Raw genomic sequence first — 16265 nt, 5'->3', positions numbered from 1 at the left:
AATTAGTCAAAGTCTACATGTACAATGTCTATACTAATAATAGATCCAAGTCTACATGTACAATGTCTCTTGACTGTGAATATAGGTTACTGTATAAGACACTAATTTCATTAGGAATTTATATTTGGTCAGGTATTTTCTTCAAAGGTTTGATTCTACTGATCGTTTTATTTACTAGGCATGAAACTTTTCTCGCCCTCTTCAAGTCATTTTTAATTTCATGTCCTTATACTTTCCAGAAATATTAAGCTCATTTATTCTTTCTCCATCTTCTGTACCATTTATCGGAAACTCTTTTTCCCCGTTTTCCCTCTATTTTTATTCTTAACTTTGAAAAAAAAATGGCATAAGTGTGCCCCTAATTTCCATTAATACAGCTCCTAGAAATAGAACTGAATAACTGCTACATTTAAAAATATATTCATCAAGATTATGAAAAGGTATATCATATTGTTATGGGGGGAGGGGGATACGCATATAATTATATCTTTCACTTTTGTAACATAAATTCGATGTATGTTGTTGTTGTTGTTGTTGTTGTTGTCGTTGTGTTTTGTTGGTTTTGGGGGATTGTGTGTGTTTTTGTGGGTTGTTGTTGTTGTTGTTGCTGCTGCTGCTGCTGTTTTATGGGGATTTTTGTTCCATATCCTGAAACTTCTTTTGTGTGTAATGTTATTAAGTTTTAATTCAAAATTAATTATCAAATGATCTGACATGTAACCTACTGTAATTTTTATAGAATTTACTAAGCTTGCTATACATTAAGAAATATGGAAAAATATCTAATATAGTTTTTCATAGGATGTTTCCCGCACCAAATGTGTTTTCTTAAGAACATAAGAAAAGATTAAGAACTCGATAGTAGGGCGACGTTATAATCATCAATGCGTCAGTGTAATCATTCTGTTGTTTATAGGTTATTAATAAGTATATACCCTTCAAATCCAAATTAAAATTCAGTAATAAATTGAAACCACCAAATAATATACTAATTGGACTGTTAAATTTTTCAATTGTTTCTTCCACTTTGTCAACAAAAATGTAGGATCATCTGGGTTCATACACATACAAGTTGATAAGAGCATTGAATTTTTTTATATACATTCATATCTATTCGTGTCTATTCTCAGTAAATTAAACTACATATATTTTCTTTCTCTTTGTAATTCATATTCACAATTGTCATAAAATGTAATGCTTACCAGTCTTGAACTGGCCCATGTGAGTTAAAACTACATGAACAGCTCCAATGTGTCTCAGTAGTTATCTCCCTTAGCTGTTTCTTCTAAGCAAACAATATATGTTACCTTGAATAAATTCAAGACATGTTTTCTTTTAACGAACCTTTTAATCTATGACAGTTTGCAGGCGCTATTTTAGCAGGCATGCATCATCTCTTTCTTAATCATTATTTTTTTCTACTTTTTCACAACGGCGTTCAAAGTCAAATGTATAGCTGTCCTAAATGAACACACTGCATTCAAAAAAAAAACAGAGGAAGGATTTCGAACAATTATCATGAAAAAAGCTTTAATATACAATGAATGGAAAACTCCAGATTACATCCAAATATTGCTACATTTGGACTTTGGAAAAGACAACATAATTACCTAATTCTTTTTTTTAACCAAATTCATCCTTTCCTTTTGACACAAATATTGCAGCTCAAAAAATATTGCCAATAGTTAAAATTAAAAACTAGCCTAATGACAGAGTTCTTCTTATTCAAGAATTTCTTCCAAGAATACGGCAAACCAATTAATACTTCTTTGATGAAATAAAAATCGAGAACACAAACAAAACATTTAATTAGTTACCTCCCCTAGATCGTCAAACCATTTTGCCTAATGTCAATTTGCGGATAATTTCCATCAATAGATGTACCCCCTCCCCCAAAACCCAAAACAAACTAATTTCTACATAGAATAAACTTAATCCATATATGTGGATAGCTTAGATATTTTCTTTTCAAATTTTGAAGGGGCGGTTGAATTTCCTTTACCCAATTGTGAATTGCCAGTTATCGCATGACCTGCACCCTGCTTTTAAGACAAATGATCTATTTATGACTTTGTTAGGGTTCATACAAACCGCCAAACTAAACTTTACTGGATTTTATAATTTGATAGTTAATCAATCATATTAGTAGAATCTTGTTTAGGATGTAATAATATAATTTAGGTGATTTTGCTTTGTCAAAAAGTCTGGCACGTTCTGCCTCACAGTTTACAGAATCTTACGATACATGATCCTGTTACACCGGAGTTTGACGCCTGGAGAGCATGCAGCAGGACTTCCGCCTGTGTTTTCGTATTCTTTGATCCAAATTCGCACGTCTCCAAACACAGAAAGAGCCACTCTAACATGTCTTCGTAGAGGGAACATTCCCTAGACATACACATAACGTGCGTATTTACTAAATGGTTATTTTTTTAACAAGTTCGATGAGTCCGTTATTAAACTGGAATATTTAACTCAATTGCCTTCAAACATTTTGTAAATAACATGACGTGTGTAATGAGTGTTCTCTTTCAAAGTGAAATTATGACGTCAGTTGCTAACCTAACTGGCATAGCTATTAGAGATCAAAGCAAAACACGTACATTTTATATTCAATAAGGTGCAGCAGGAAACATACATTGTTAACTGCATTTGGCATCAGAAGAATGATGTAATATATCCGTTATTTCGGAGTATCATATGATCCTACCTCATTTCTTCGGATTTCGTGTAAAATCTTTATACTTGTCAAGTATAATTACTACAAATTGAAATTTGTTGCGGTTCTGAGTTTGCCTATGCCAACCAATAAGTTAGTACCCGTAACTACAAAATATTAGAGTATGGTTTCCGCCCTGAGAATGAGGTGGACACGTGTAAAGCGTCTAGAAGAGCGGCTGCTAGACTTGCCACGCCCTCTGGCACAAATACCAAGCTCCTAGCCGAACTGAAGTGCTTAAGCCTTTCTAACTCATCTTTGGGCATGGAAAATTCGCGGGGATACAACCTAAGCAGGTTGATGTACTGATGAATCTCCTCCTGAACCAATTTCCAGTATAGAGACTTGACAACAGGACCGTGCTCATCTCCTTGCATTGACGTGTACTCCAAAGATTGCAAAAATTCCTTCTCATTAACAGAGAGCATATGTGTCGTGCTTTCACTGCTGTGCTTACTCTCAATATTCGTCAAAAATGCCTCTTTCATTTCTGCAAACAATGCAGTAGATTTGCTTCTGATTTCTTCGTTCGTGTTTTGCTGAAGGTATTGCAAATAGGAGTTAATATGGTTCCTGAAGTGCCAACTTTCCACCCCTAATCGTAGATTGCTTTCCATATCCGCCAATTCCTGTAAAATATGTTCATATTTTAGTCTCAGAATATTGTGAGATATTTTCTTAGCGTCGTCGACCGTTACTAACTCCAAAGCGTTAATTTCGTCAGGATCGAAAATCCCGAAAAGTCTTGTGTTATTTCCATACTTTTCGTCTGCACGGCGCAATATGGCTTCCACTACACCGGCGATCCTTTCACCACGCTCCTCTTTAACAACATCATCAAGTTCCAACAGTATTTCTTCAAACACTAGTTTAACATACTTGCGCTTAAGACCGTTTGCCTCGAGATATCTGAAAGGGAGACGTTGTACTCTTAAGTACTTTCTTTACTCCTACAGATAAAATCACACGTATGAATGGAAATATACTACGAAGCAAGAAAGGCACTTTCAATATCAACAGACAATAGTAGGTTTCAAAATTTCCTCTAATAGCACACATATTACACACATTTTTGATTGATTATTACGTTAAACGTTTTGATTGGTGGATACTATTTACAAGATTTCCGATCTGAACGAGTCAGCTAGGGGAGACAACATCGTATAAACAGTCTTGACAAATTTATGAACCAGCCGATTTTAGATCCCTGACTTGTTACGATATATTAACAATAACTGACGTATTATTCAATCAAAGAACGTGTGCTACCTTAAAATTTAAACTAACATGCAGTTAATATTTACAATTTATTCACTTAACCTTTACTAATGTTGCATGGTAATGCAGCCAAAAATGTTACATGTGTTTTTTCCTCTAGTCAATGTTACATAAACGTATTTTCGTCAGAACAATATTGCATGACTTTATTTTCGTCAAATCAATGTTGCATGAATGTATTTTCGTCTGGTCAAGAATGTTATATGATTTTGTTTTGCTCTAAGCAAAAAAGAAGAATTTATATGAATTGTTCTCTGAAACATGTCATAAAACTCAGAGTAATTCATATATGAAACATGATAAATAAGATATTTCAAGAATGACATGAAATGATTTAAGTCTAGGGGGTGGGGGCTGAAACAATTCAGCCGGTCACAAAAACTAAAAACGTGTAGGCATATCTTTAAGAATATGGGGGCAGTCTATGAATTATATGAATAACTGTATTAAACATAATATAGCTTTTAATAAGTATTACATATTTAGCTATATATAAGTATTACATATTTAGCTATATATAAGTATTACATATTTAGCTATATATAAGTATTACATATTTAGCTATATATAAGTATTACATATTTAGCTATATATAAGTATTACATATTTAGCTATATATAAGTATTACATATTTATCTATATATAAGTATTACATATTTAGCTATATATAAGTATTACATATTTATCTATATATAAGTATTACATATTTAGCTATATATAAGTATTACATATTTAGCTATATATAAGTATTACATATTTAGCTATATATAAGTATTACATATTTAGCTATATATAAGTATTACATATTTATCTATATATAAGTATTACATATTTATCTATATATAAGTATTACATATTTAGCTATATATAAGTATTACATATTTATCTATATATAAGTATTACATATTTAGCTATATATAAGTATTACATATTTAGCTATATATAAGTATTACATATTTAGCTATATATAAGTATTACATATTTAGCTATATATAAGTATTACATAATATATCCAATAAATGTAAGAAAATATGTAGCCACACACGAACTGATTATTAGCCCAAATTTAGGTATGACTTTTATATTCGATTGTTTGTTTCCTTGCATTTCTTTCTCCGTTTTCACCCACAAAAATATTCCACTTCAAGGCCTTTATACAGTTCATCTTAGTTGTAACGTACCGTGTATATGAGCAAGACTATTTGAGGAACTTACTCAGCTTGGTTCCTGTATACATCTGGAATAAGCACCAGGACGTCCCCGGATGCAAACTCTACCATTTCTGAAGTCATGGGACGTCGGCCCCAGAAGTTACCTAGAAACTTGCTCCACATTTCCTATAATTGCAAGAAAATAATGTATGCACCACAGCTTTGTTTTCTTCTGTCCGACAAAAAGGACCAAAAGCTTCCGACAGTTTTCTCTTCAGTCAAAAAGCAATCTTCTATCACACTGATATTCTTTATTAACCGTGATTTTCTTGAAAGTGGCTTCGTATTTCCTAAGATGTCAAAGCAATTTATTTCTTATCCATATATAATATTTAAACCTTCCAAAAAATGTTCTAATTATAAATTTTATGTACAATATTTTCGCCTTTTCATGGCTGGACATTTTATGAATAATGATTGACGGCATCATCCTGTTAGACAGTCAAATGCATAGACCAAGAACTAATTTCGTTGCATTCGGACTTTGTCTGCCATCATACGATCTTAATTTTTATGTAATTTCAATGTAGACTAAATATTATCGCCACCAAGAATATGATTTATGTGGTTGTGGTTTTGTGGATTTAATGCCATTTTCAGCATATGACAGACTATATACATGGAGGCCAGTATATTTGATTGAGTAAGAACCCGGGAAGAACCAACGACCCAACGGAAGCTATTGGCAAGCTTTCTCGCATAGCCACATTGGCCGAGTCCGAGACTTTCAACCAATATGATTGCATAGTGTCGCGGAATTCGATAGAGAAAAAATAGTTACTTTAGTGTCTGCCCGCCAGTCGTAGGTGTAGTATTTTGACGGGTCCTCGCAATAATGCAGACATATTTCTGACAGCTTCATCCGGGTAGGCAACAGGCGCCCCTTGTGCTCCTCTATCACTAGATGCGCTATCTGCAAACAGTAATGAGGAAATATAGATGAATATGTATGTATGTATGTATGTATGTATGTATGTATGTATGTATGTATGTATGTATTTATGTATGTACGTACGTATGTACGTATGTTTATAGGTAGGTATGTATGTATGTATGTATGTATGTATGTATGTATGTATGTATGTAAAGGTTCATCCTTTTAAAAAAAGCACAACGTGATGTGGGGTAAGTGCCCTACCTTTCCTATAAAAAGAATTCATGTAAATTGAAATTGGTCGAAAACGGTACTATTTTTCTGCAAAACTCCGATTTTCAAAACCTTGACAAGTACCCTTCTCTAGCACCCCGGCAGTTGAGAACGAAAATGTTTACAGTACTCAGGCCTTGCCTACAGAATACATTTTAAACAAAGTCCAACTCGAGAATCGTAAGAAGAAAAAGGATAGAACATTTGATATTGTAATATCAGCAGTGCGATTCATTCAGCGATAAATGCAATTTTATGACTCCTGAAGATGGTGCACATATGTCTGAAACTGGCGATAGATAGATAGAGATGGATGGATGGATGGATGGATGGATGGATGGATAGATAGATAGATAGATAGATAGATAGACAGACATACATACAGACAGACAGATCATCTACAAATTTCATAAACATCTTAAACCATTTTCGTGCACCCATCGTCTGCCTCTAAAATGTTCCTTTGTCTAACGGATAGAAGGTTTTCATCTGTCTAGTGGTCATGTGAGTATATAATCTGTACAAAGACTCCCATACACACTGTGTCCTATTCCTCCCATCGTCGGCAGTTGTCCAGACTGATCTAATCTCGATAAGTGATCTGAGGACCACTTTGGTCTCTTATTGAAATGTGATGTCTTATTCGTACATGAATAACTAGGTCATCTTCAGACATGTTTTGATTTAGTCCGATTAATTAATTCCCAGCCCACCTTGCACCCTCTGCAAGTCCGAAAATCATCCCGAACCTCCACCCCAACACCGTTGTTGATACTGATGGACGATTTGAGGATCTGATATCATCTGTTCATTAAATTCTGCAATTTCGCTGCATACAAACCTGTCCAGAACGAACCAGAATATAATTTAGACACTTGCCAGGATTTGGTAAGAGTTGTATGTAGCCACGAAATTCAAAGTGGCTACAGGAAGAACGGTTGTTTTATTCCATGTGGATTTACAAGTCGTGCAAAATGAAATTCTACCCGGAAATATTCTGCATACATCGCCAAAGGGGCTCTATAACGAAAGGTGCCTCAAGCGACGCAAGAAATATGCTAAGTGTCGAAAATGTATATCGATGTATTGCTGACAGATCTGTCTGCAACACAGCCTCTATTTTATGAATAGATGACATCAGATTTTCAAATTGTCCTTCAGTATCAACACAGGTATTGGTGTGTGCGTCAAATTAAAAATTGACGGATTGTTTAAGTGTACAGGACAATCTGCGTTACAATGTAAAGTATTCCATCCATTTTGTAATATAATGCGTTGTTGAACCGTGACAATTAGTCAAGTCACGAGATATTTGAAATTTGGCAGTTGCATGATTAATTAATAAACGTTCGGTTCAAGTACAAATAAAAACATTTCGAATGAATGAAGTCACATCCGATTGGTTCTTCTATAGTGATGAATCGGTTAAGCAGCGGCCGATGTAGTCCAGTAATTCGAAACAGCGATACCAGATATGCTTGTGATACCATGTGGATTTACAAGGTTCTCAAACTTTGGATTTTTATATGGAACTATGATTTACAAATTGCCGACAGACCCCCCCCCCCACAACAAAGCGTAACTCAAAAGCGCGAGAAATACAAACAGATGTCTAGCAACAACTATATGTATGTGCATGTGTTGAGGACAAGTGTGTTGGCAATAACTGTTGAACTTTATGTAAAAACAAAAAAAAAAGAGACTTCAAACCACATAAAATATACCAATACAGGTTTGGGAGCTGATTTACAAGACTAACAATGAGTGACAACATAATTACGAATGCAACTTATGAGGTAATATTTTCATTAAATCTATGACACACGTACCTGGGTATCGAACACGTTTTGCAACGTCACAGCAAACTGGTAGTTAAGAGCAGCACTTGACGATGAACATTCATTCATTACCTGTTTTTGTAGAACAATATTCATAAGTATATTTTTAAATCATGTCCTGACAATAAGTAATCTCCATGTTACATATATTTATTGAATGTCCTGACAAAAGGTAATCTCCATGTTGAGTATATTTATTTCATGTCCTGGCAATAAGAAATCTCTCTGTTACGTATATTTATTTCATGTCCTGGCATTAAGTAATCTATGTGTTACATATATTTAATTTATGTCCTGACAATAAGTAGTCTCCATGTCACGTATATTTAAGTTATGTACTGACACTAAGTAATCTCTGTGTTACATATATTTAATTCATGTCCTGACAATATGTAAAATCTATGTTATATATACTTAATTTATGTTATGTCCTGACACTTCTTAATCTCCATGTTACGTATATTTAATTCATGTACTGTCACTATGTAATATCTATGTTACGTATATTTAATTTTTTGTTCTGACACTAAGTAATCTCTGTGTTGCATATACTTAATTTATGTCCTGACACTTAGTAATCTCTATGTTACGTATATTTAATTCATGTCCTGACACTTAGTAATCTCTATGCTACGTGTATTTAATTCATGTACTGTCACTATGTAATATCTATGTTACGTATATTTAATTTTTTGTACTGACACTAAGTAATCTCTGTGTTACATATACTTAATTTATGTCCTGACACTTAGTAATCTCTATGTTACGTATATTTAATTAATGTACTGTCACTAAGTAATCTCTGTGTTGCGTATATATTAATTGATCCTCAATAAACAATAAAGATAGGCAGTTGTCTGCCCTATATTAACAATCCTCAACAAATTTAATAAATCTGAACACATTTCGCTGCAAATCGGATACGCGTAAATGTTTCTTTATTCCTCAGACTGTCTAAAGTTGACCTCAAATGAATATATTTCTTTTAAAACTCCTGTAGGAATAAGTAACAATTCAGTCTAGGCCTTTCTTCGCGAACTTAAGTCAACAAAAATAGCAATGCAAATATTAATCAAACAAAGAATCACCCACAAAATTTTCTATATCGTACGCACGTTTCAAAGACAATTCTGTTCTGCCTTTGCACACACACACACACACACACATATATATATTGATGTTTTCCATCTTTACCGCTATTTAGCTGAGACATGTAGTGTGTCTCCTTTCTATTACTTAAGTTGCACCACCATACGAGTTGCTGGTTACGATAAAATGCAACCTGTAAATGACAGTAGTTACCAAGGCTATGCGTGTATTCAATAGTACTACATTGAATTGTTTAGTCATTCAAGGGACAAACAGATTTTACACTTGCACTTTTAAGTGTTTGGTATAACTAAACATGCTTGCTTCATGACACTCTCCAAGTATCGACAGTACTGATATCAAATTGCGAATGTTTCAAACTCCACTACCCGAAAACCTCTTATCAAACTTGTTTTGAACCAAACGATCCAAAAAATATAGATTCGGTACGATTTTGACATCCTTAGAATTAATAACTGAATTCTACACTTGCCTTTAGTATCTTTTCGTTTTCAAGAATCGCTTTTATTCTTCCCTTCTCAACCAAGTCTCTGTTGACGAGGACATCGAATATGTACACTGTCCCCCCACATGTCGCTATCTGTACGAGAGTTAGTGGCCCCTCCCGTCCGACATTAATTCCTTCCGTGGCAACCGCTACCAGGGCCTCGCGCTCTAGCCTAGCAACCACTTGCAGACACCGCTCTGTGGTGGTGATTACTTCGACGTCTGATGGAGGTGACGGAGGGTACTCTATGACCTTTTTTGCTAAATTTTAAAAAGTAAGAGATTTATACGTGTGTTCCATTTTTCAAAAATGCATGATATTATTATAATATAGTTTTGATGAAGAATGAAGGCGGTCTACTTAGAAACATTCGTTTGCATTCGGAGTTCTGCAATCTTAAAGTCTTAAACTTGTTGGCCGAATTTTCGGACAATAAATACACGATCGTGATAGCTACGAAAATAAAATTTCTTATTTTAGTCCTGGGAGAATGCCCATACATCCATTTGTACCCAGCGTGTAATCATTTTTTATAATGCTGGAATAATGCTTATACATGCATGTTGTACATAGGAAGATATAACTTTTCTAGCGCTGGGGGAACGCTCATTCGTTCATTTGAACCCAGAGAGCTATCACTTTATATAGCGTGAACATGCCGTAGAATATTCTAATCACAACATATATGTTTGCAATTCGTGTTGACTTCGCTATTTTGCTTTAAAAAAATTCAAAACTTGTTTTTACCAGTGATTATGTGAGGGTATCATTTTGGGATGGTACCGAATCTATAAATAATATTTGCAACTATTTAAATAAATGAGTTTCACTAAGAAAGTGTACTTTTGGGTGAAAATTTAAATTAGAACTTACGAATCGGGTACATCGGTAATCGAATAATGGGATTGGTTTAAGTTAGAACTTACGAATCGGGCACATCGGTAATCTAATAATAGGAGGATGATCTGGAACTCCATTCTTCTCTCCGTCCTTCCACGTCAGTTCCGGTAGATCGTCAACCTTTTCGTCTGTCATTTCTCCGGTTTCCTTTAAGTTAGAAAATAAAAAATATCCGCTTGTTTTACTTTGTTAACATATTTTTGTACCCCGAGAAGAGCATTTTAATTTTGTAACTTACTTTTTTAACCTGAGAATCATATTTTAATTTTGTAATATAACTTTGTACCCTGAGAAGCGTTTTCTAATTGTGTAGCAAAATTTTGTACCCTGAGAAGCGCATTCTAATTTTGTGACATAATTCGGTACTCTGAGAAGCGTATTTTAATTTTGTAACATAATGTTGTACCCAAAGAATCGGATATAAAGAACAAAGAGATACAACCTGTTGAAATCTTTGTAGAAACTTACGAAAGTGTTAGTTTGCATTAAACCAGCCACTGCATTGTTTGCCAGTATCAGCCAAGAAAACATGCAAGAAAGGATGTTAACAAAATCGGTTTGGTTACTTTAAAGTTAATCGTTTCGTCATAACTCTTCAACCAATAAAAATCAAGCTTCAGCTGTCCCAACCATTTAGAAGAATTATTTTTATATCTGTACTCGATTTCTTTGTACTTTGAGTTATTATAGTAAAGTTCAGTCTGTTTCTTATCGCTACTCAAAGGAGCAGTTACCTCATTTCAGTTTAAATTCTTGAGATCTACTCAAAGGAGCAGTTACCTCGTTTCAGTTTAAATTCTTGAGATCTACTCAAAGGAGCAGTTACCTCGTTTCAGTTTAAATTCTTGAGATCTTCTCAAAGGAGCAGTTACCTCGTTTCAGTTTAAATTCTTGAGATCTACTCAAAGGAGCCGTTACCTCGTTTCAGTTTAAATTCTTGAGATCTACTCATGAAACATATCCTGCATGAACAGATAATAAGCATATGTAATGATTCTTACCAGTTCCTCAGATACTGTATCTCAACTTTTAGAAGTAAAGCAAACAAAACAGATCCTGATCTAACGGTACATCATGCGACGGCAGAACAGGAACTATGTTATTTGCAGTTAGCAGACTCGTCCTATAAGTGAAAATATACAGCGTATGTTTTTTAACAAGCGACAATGGACAATAGTAAGAAACAAAAAACGACGAGAAAACTTCGTGGCAATTGCATTTCTTTATTTAAAGTCAACCTTCTAAGAGTATCATGCAAACTCTGTAAGGTTGCCATTACACAGATAGTATTGACTGTGGTGTTCGGGGTGATCTGGGAGGGGTAGTATCTCTGGTGGATGGGCACGTCGTGCTCCTTCGCGAGTAGCTTGTCCATCTTTGGTCCTCACCAGGCGCTCAGCCCTCACCTGTGGCTCCAAGTAGCTGTAGCATGCGCAGCGGCCACACCACGGGCAACGGCTTCGACTGGCCGGCTAAACCAGGTAGAGGGTAGCCGACGGGCCTCAAAAAACCCTCGGTGACTTAGGAGCTTGCCTATCCTTGCATGCAAAGCCAGTTTCGGCAGACTGGGCGGAAGAGATCAACTGAGTGATCCAACGGCCACGAAGGCGAATCTGCAAACTTTTTGTGGAGAGCGCAGGGTATGACATGGCACGGAAGACGTCATAGCCATCCAATGCAGCCGAAGTAGTCCCCAGCCGTGACGAATCTTCGTACCACTGAGTTCTAACTACCAAGGCCGAGAGAGTGAGGCTATCTCTGTGCAAAGGCTGTTTCACTTTAATCTCCTTCACGCACAGGTTATGTTGTGCACCTATCATTCATCATCATCATAACACTCATTGTTCCTTACCTGCACCTACCAAAGTCCGACGGCGATGGGCGACTGGCGTCGCAACAGGTGGAGATGACCACTGGGAGTTGTAGTCAGAGACCTGCACGTAGGCGGCCCTTGGACAAATGGTCGTTTTGCTCTGCACCCAGAGCAGCAGAACAGTTCGGCAACATCCAGGGACGACTAAGCAGACCTTTTCAGGACGGCGCTGCTCACCCTGAATAGGGAGATGCCTAGAAAAGGTGGCCTAAAAAAAGCTTGCCCTAAAATATCTGGCCAGCATGCCGCGGCTGGCAAGATCATCCATATCCGAGGTCGAAATAATCAAAGAAAAAAACTTATTATTGGAGCATGGAACATCCGTACTCTCACGGACAAAGAGAACGTAGCAAGACCACACAGGAGAACAGCTCTAGTTGCTAAGGAGCTTTCACGCTACAATATTGACATTGCAGCCTTGAGTGAAACCAGGTTCGCAGAGGAGGGTTCTCTTACTGAGCTAGCAAACGGCTACACATTCTTCTGGAAAGGAAAAGCCCAAAATGAGGACAGGATCCATGGAGTCGGCCTGGCTATCAAATCATGTCTTCTGAAGCAGCTTCCGGAAATGCCTGTTGGTATCAATGAGAGGCTTATGAAATTGCGAATACCTATCAGCCACAAACGCCATGCAACAATCATCAGTGCCTACGCCCCTACCCTATCGAGTCTAGCAGAAGCCATCGAGCAGTTCTATACCGACCTCAGCTCTGTACTTAGCTCAGTTTCAGCTGACGACAAGATCATACTACTGGGGGACTTCAGCGCCCGTGTTGGCTATGATTATAGTCGATGGAAAGGTGTGCTTGGCAAACACGGTGTCGGCAGAATGAACAACAACGGCCTGCTCCTACTCAGCAAATGCGCAGAATTTAACCTCCTAATCACAAACTCAATGTTCAGAATGGCGAACAAACACAAGAACACCTGGATGCACCCCAGATCTCGCCAATGGCACTTAATCGACTATGTAATAGTCCGCCAGCGTGATGCCAAGGATGTCCTCATCACCAAGGCCATGCGAGGAGCAGAATGCTGGACAGACTACAGACTTGTCCGAACTACCCTACAGCTGCACATTGCCCCTCATCACCTAAGACGTCCTAAACTTGTGCGCACAGCCTTCAACATTGTCAAACTCCAGCAGCCTTCCACCAAGCTCAATTTCCAGAAGAGACTGGATGACAAGCTGTCAACAAACGGACCGATATGTGGAAATGCCTCCGAAAAATGGAACAAGCTCAGGGACACGATAAGATAAACAGCTATGGCGACCCTGGGCCCAAAGAAGCGAATCCATCAAGACTGGTTCGACGAGAACAACGATGCCATTGAAGATCTGCTTGCCAGAAAGAACAAATCATTCATGGACTGGCAGAATGACACAAACTCAACAAAACAGACCGCTTCAAATTCTATCAAGCTGAGCCTCAGAGGGAAATCCGCAAGATCCATGACCCTTGGTGGGAAAAGAAAGCTGATGAAGTGCAAAGCTATGCTGACACTAACAACTCCAAAGAGTTCTATAAAGGAATCAGGTCAATCTTCAGCCATGCAAAGTCCAGCTCTGCGCCCTTGCTCGCTGCAGATGGCATTACACTAATAAAGGACAAGAATGGCATTAAGGAAAGATGGAAAGAACATTTTAGTCTGATCCTAAACATGCCCTCATCGGTCAGCCAATCTGTTCTTGACCAAATACCCCCGCAGCCAACGCACGACCAACTGGATATTCCATCAACGATGGAGGAGTTGAGGAGGGCCATTAAACAAATTAACTGTGGCAGGGCACCTGGAAAGGATGGTATCCCAGCGGAGGTGTACAAGGCTCTCAGTGAACAGACTCTGGAGGCATTCCACGATGTGCTAATCAGCATCTGGACGTAAGAAGAGATGCCAAACGACCTCAGGGACACATCAGTCACGACCGTTGATAAAAATAAAGGCAAACGTGTGGACTTCAGTAACTACAGAGGCATCTCCCTGCTGTCCATAGCTGGTAAAATACTTGCTCGCATCATCCTCAACAGGCTTATTGCGGCAGTGTCAGAAGATAACCTCCCCGAGTCTCAGTGTGGTTTTCGCCGAGACCTCAGCACCATTGACATGATCTTCGCAGTGAGACAAGTCCAAGAGAAGTGCCTTGAGCAGAACATGAATCTGTATGCTGTCTTCGTGGACCTGACAAAGGCTTTTGATACAGTCAACAGAGACGCACTGTGGGTAGTACTCAAGAAACTTGGTTGTCCTCAGACGTTTACCAACCTCATTCGGCTCCTCCACGTTGACATGACTGGAGAGATTCTCTCAGTCGGTGAACCCTATGAGAAATTCCCAATATCTAATGGTGTCAAACAGGGCTGTGTATTTGCTCCGATACTCTTCAACCTCTTCTTGCACAGGTACTGTTCCATGCCATCCGTGACCTTGAAATTGGCATCTACATTAGGTATCGCCTGGATGGATCAGTGTTTGATCTCCGTCGCCTAACTGCAAAAGCAAAGACGCTAGAAAGACTCATCATTGAAGCACTCTTTGCAGATGTATGTGCCCTCATGGCCCATGAAGAGACTCGCCTACAGGCAATCATAGACAAATTCTCTGAAGCCTCCAACTTATTTGGACTCACAATCAGCCTAGGAAAGACAGAAGTCCTCTTCCAGCCCGCCCCAAACACTGTCCCCTCACAACCCTGTATCACCATTGGCGACACGCAGCTGAAGAATGTGGACAGTTTCAAATACCTTGGCAGCACAATATCTAGTGACGGCTCCCTGGACAAAGAAATCACTGCGAGGATCCAAAAAGCCAGTCAAGCACTCGGACGACTTCGAACCAAGGTTTTGCAGCACAAGGACATACGCCTGTCAACAAAGATGAAAGTGTACAATGCAGTTGTCCTCACGTCTCTCTTGTATGGCTGTGAAACGTGGACACTCTACCGAAGACATATCAGTCAGTTGGAACAATTCCACCAGCGCTCCCTGAGATCCATTATGCGGATCAAGTGGCAGGACCGAATCACCAACCAGGAAGTCCTTGACAGAGCCAACACAACAAGCAACGAAGCCAAATTAATCCAGGCCCAGCTTCGTTGGACTGGCCATGTCATCCGCATGGATCAAAGCAGAATCCCAAAGCAGTTGTTCTATGGCGAGCTAGCCCAGGGAAACCGAAACCAAGGCCGCCCTCATAAGAGGTACAAAGACAACCTCAAGATGAACATCAAATGGACAGACCTCCAACCCCGCCAGCTCGAGCTCGCTGCTTTAGACAGAAGCCATTGGAGAGCGCTGACCAGAAAAGCCTGTTCCACATTTGAGGATGACCGCCGCCAGCGTCTTGCTGAAACTCGGGAGAGACGTCACAGAACTGCATCACAAATACCACCAACCACCGGTGTCCCATGCAGCAGCAGGGAAGTTCTACAGACCAGACCGTTCCACCAAAAATAACCTTTCTACGCAAACTTTCTCCGTATAACCCTCAGATTGCAAAAATAAACCTTCCTACGAAAATTAATCAGCGAAAATTCGCCCCGGGATGCATTTTCAGACATAAAAAAAAACAACAAAATTTGGGGGGGGGGGGTAGTAAAGTTTGTTTGTGATTGCAAATTCTGGCTGCGGATACTAATTTTACTTCACAATAAAACAATATCATTGAAAATAAGATGAGTCGAAAAACTAGCATAGTTGGAGA

The 16265-nt window shown here is 38.1% G+C and overlaps 1 protein-coding gene across 3 annotated transcripts in view; it reads right to left on the bottom strand.

Annotated features, from left to right (window-relative positions):
• Nucleotides 1-1076: 1076 nt before the first annotated feature.
• LOC149791203 (uncharacterized) overlaps nucleotides 1077-16265 on the bottom strand; it is a 46736-nt gene continuing 31547 nt past the window's right edge. For all 3 annotated transcript variants that reach the window (XM_089969665.1, XM_089969666.1, XM_089969664.1), the window contains exons 2-7: nucleotides 10717-10837; nucleotides 9776-10050; nucleotides 8185-8265; nucleotides 5990-6121; nucleotides 5213-5334; nucleotides 1077-3628 (exon numbers count right to left, since the gene is read on the bottom strand). In XM_089969665.1, the coding sequence (XP_089825791.1) occupies nucleotides 2827-3628; nucleotides 5213-5334; nucleotides 5990-6121; nucleotides 8185-8265; nucleotides 9776-10050; nucleotides 10717-10825 (1521 nt within the window). In that variant the 5' untranslated portion in view covers nucleotides 10826-10837 and the 3' untranslated portion in view covers nucleotides 1077-2826. The remainder of the gene's footprint in view (nucleotides 3629-5212; nucleotides 5335-5989; nucleotides 6122-8184; nucleotides 8266-9775; nucleotides 10051-10716; nucleotides 10838-16265) is intronic.

Source organism: Sinohyriopsis cumingii, chromosome 9 (genome assembly GCF_028554795.1).
Source record: "Sinohyriopsis cumingii isolate HCF-2022 chromosome 9, ASM2855479v2, whole genome shotgun sequence".
NCBI lineage: Eukaryota > Metazoa > Mollusca > Bivalvia > Unionida > Unionidae > Sinohyriopsis > Sinohyriopsis cumingii.
The sequence above is the reverse complement of the archived record's forward strand: the minus strand, read 5'-3'. Positions and strand labels throughout refer to the sequence as shown.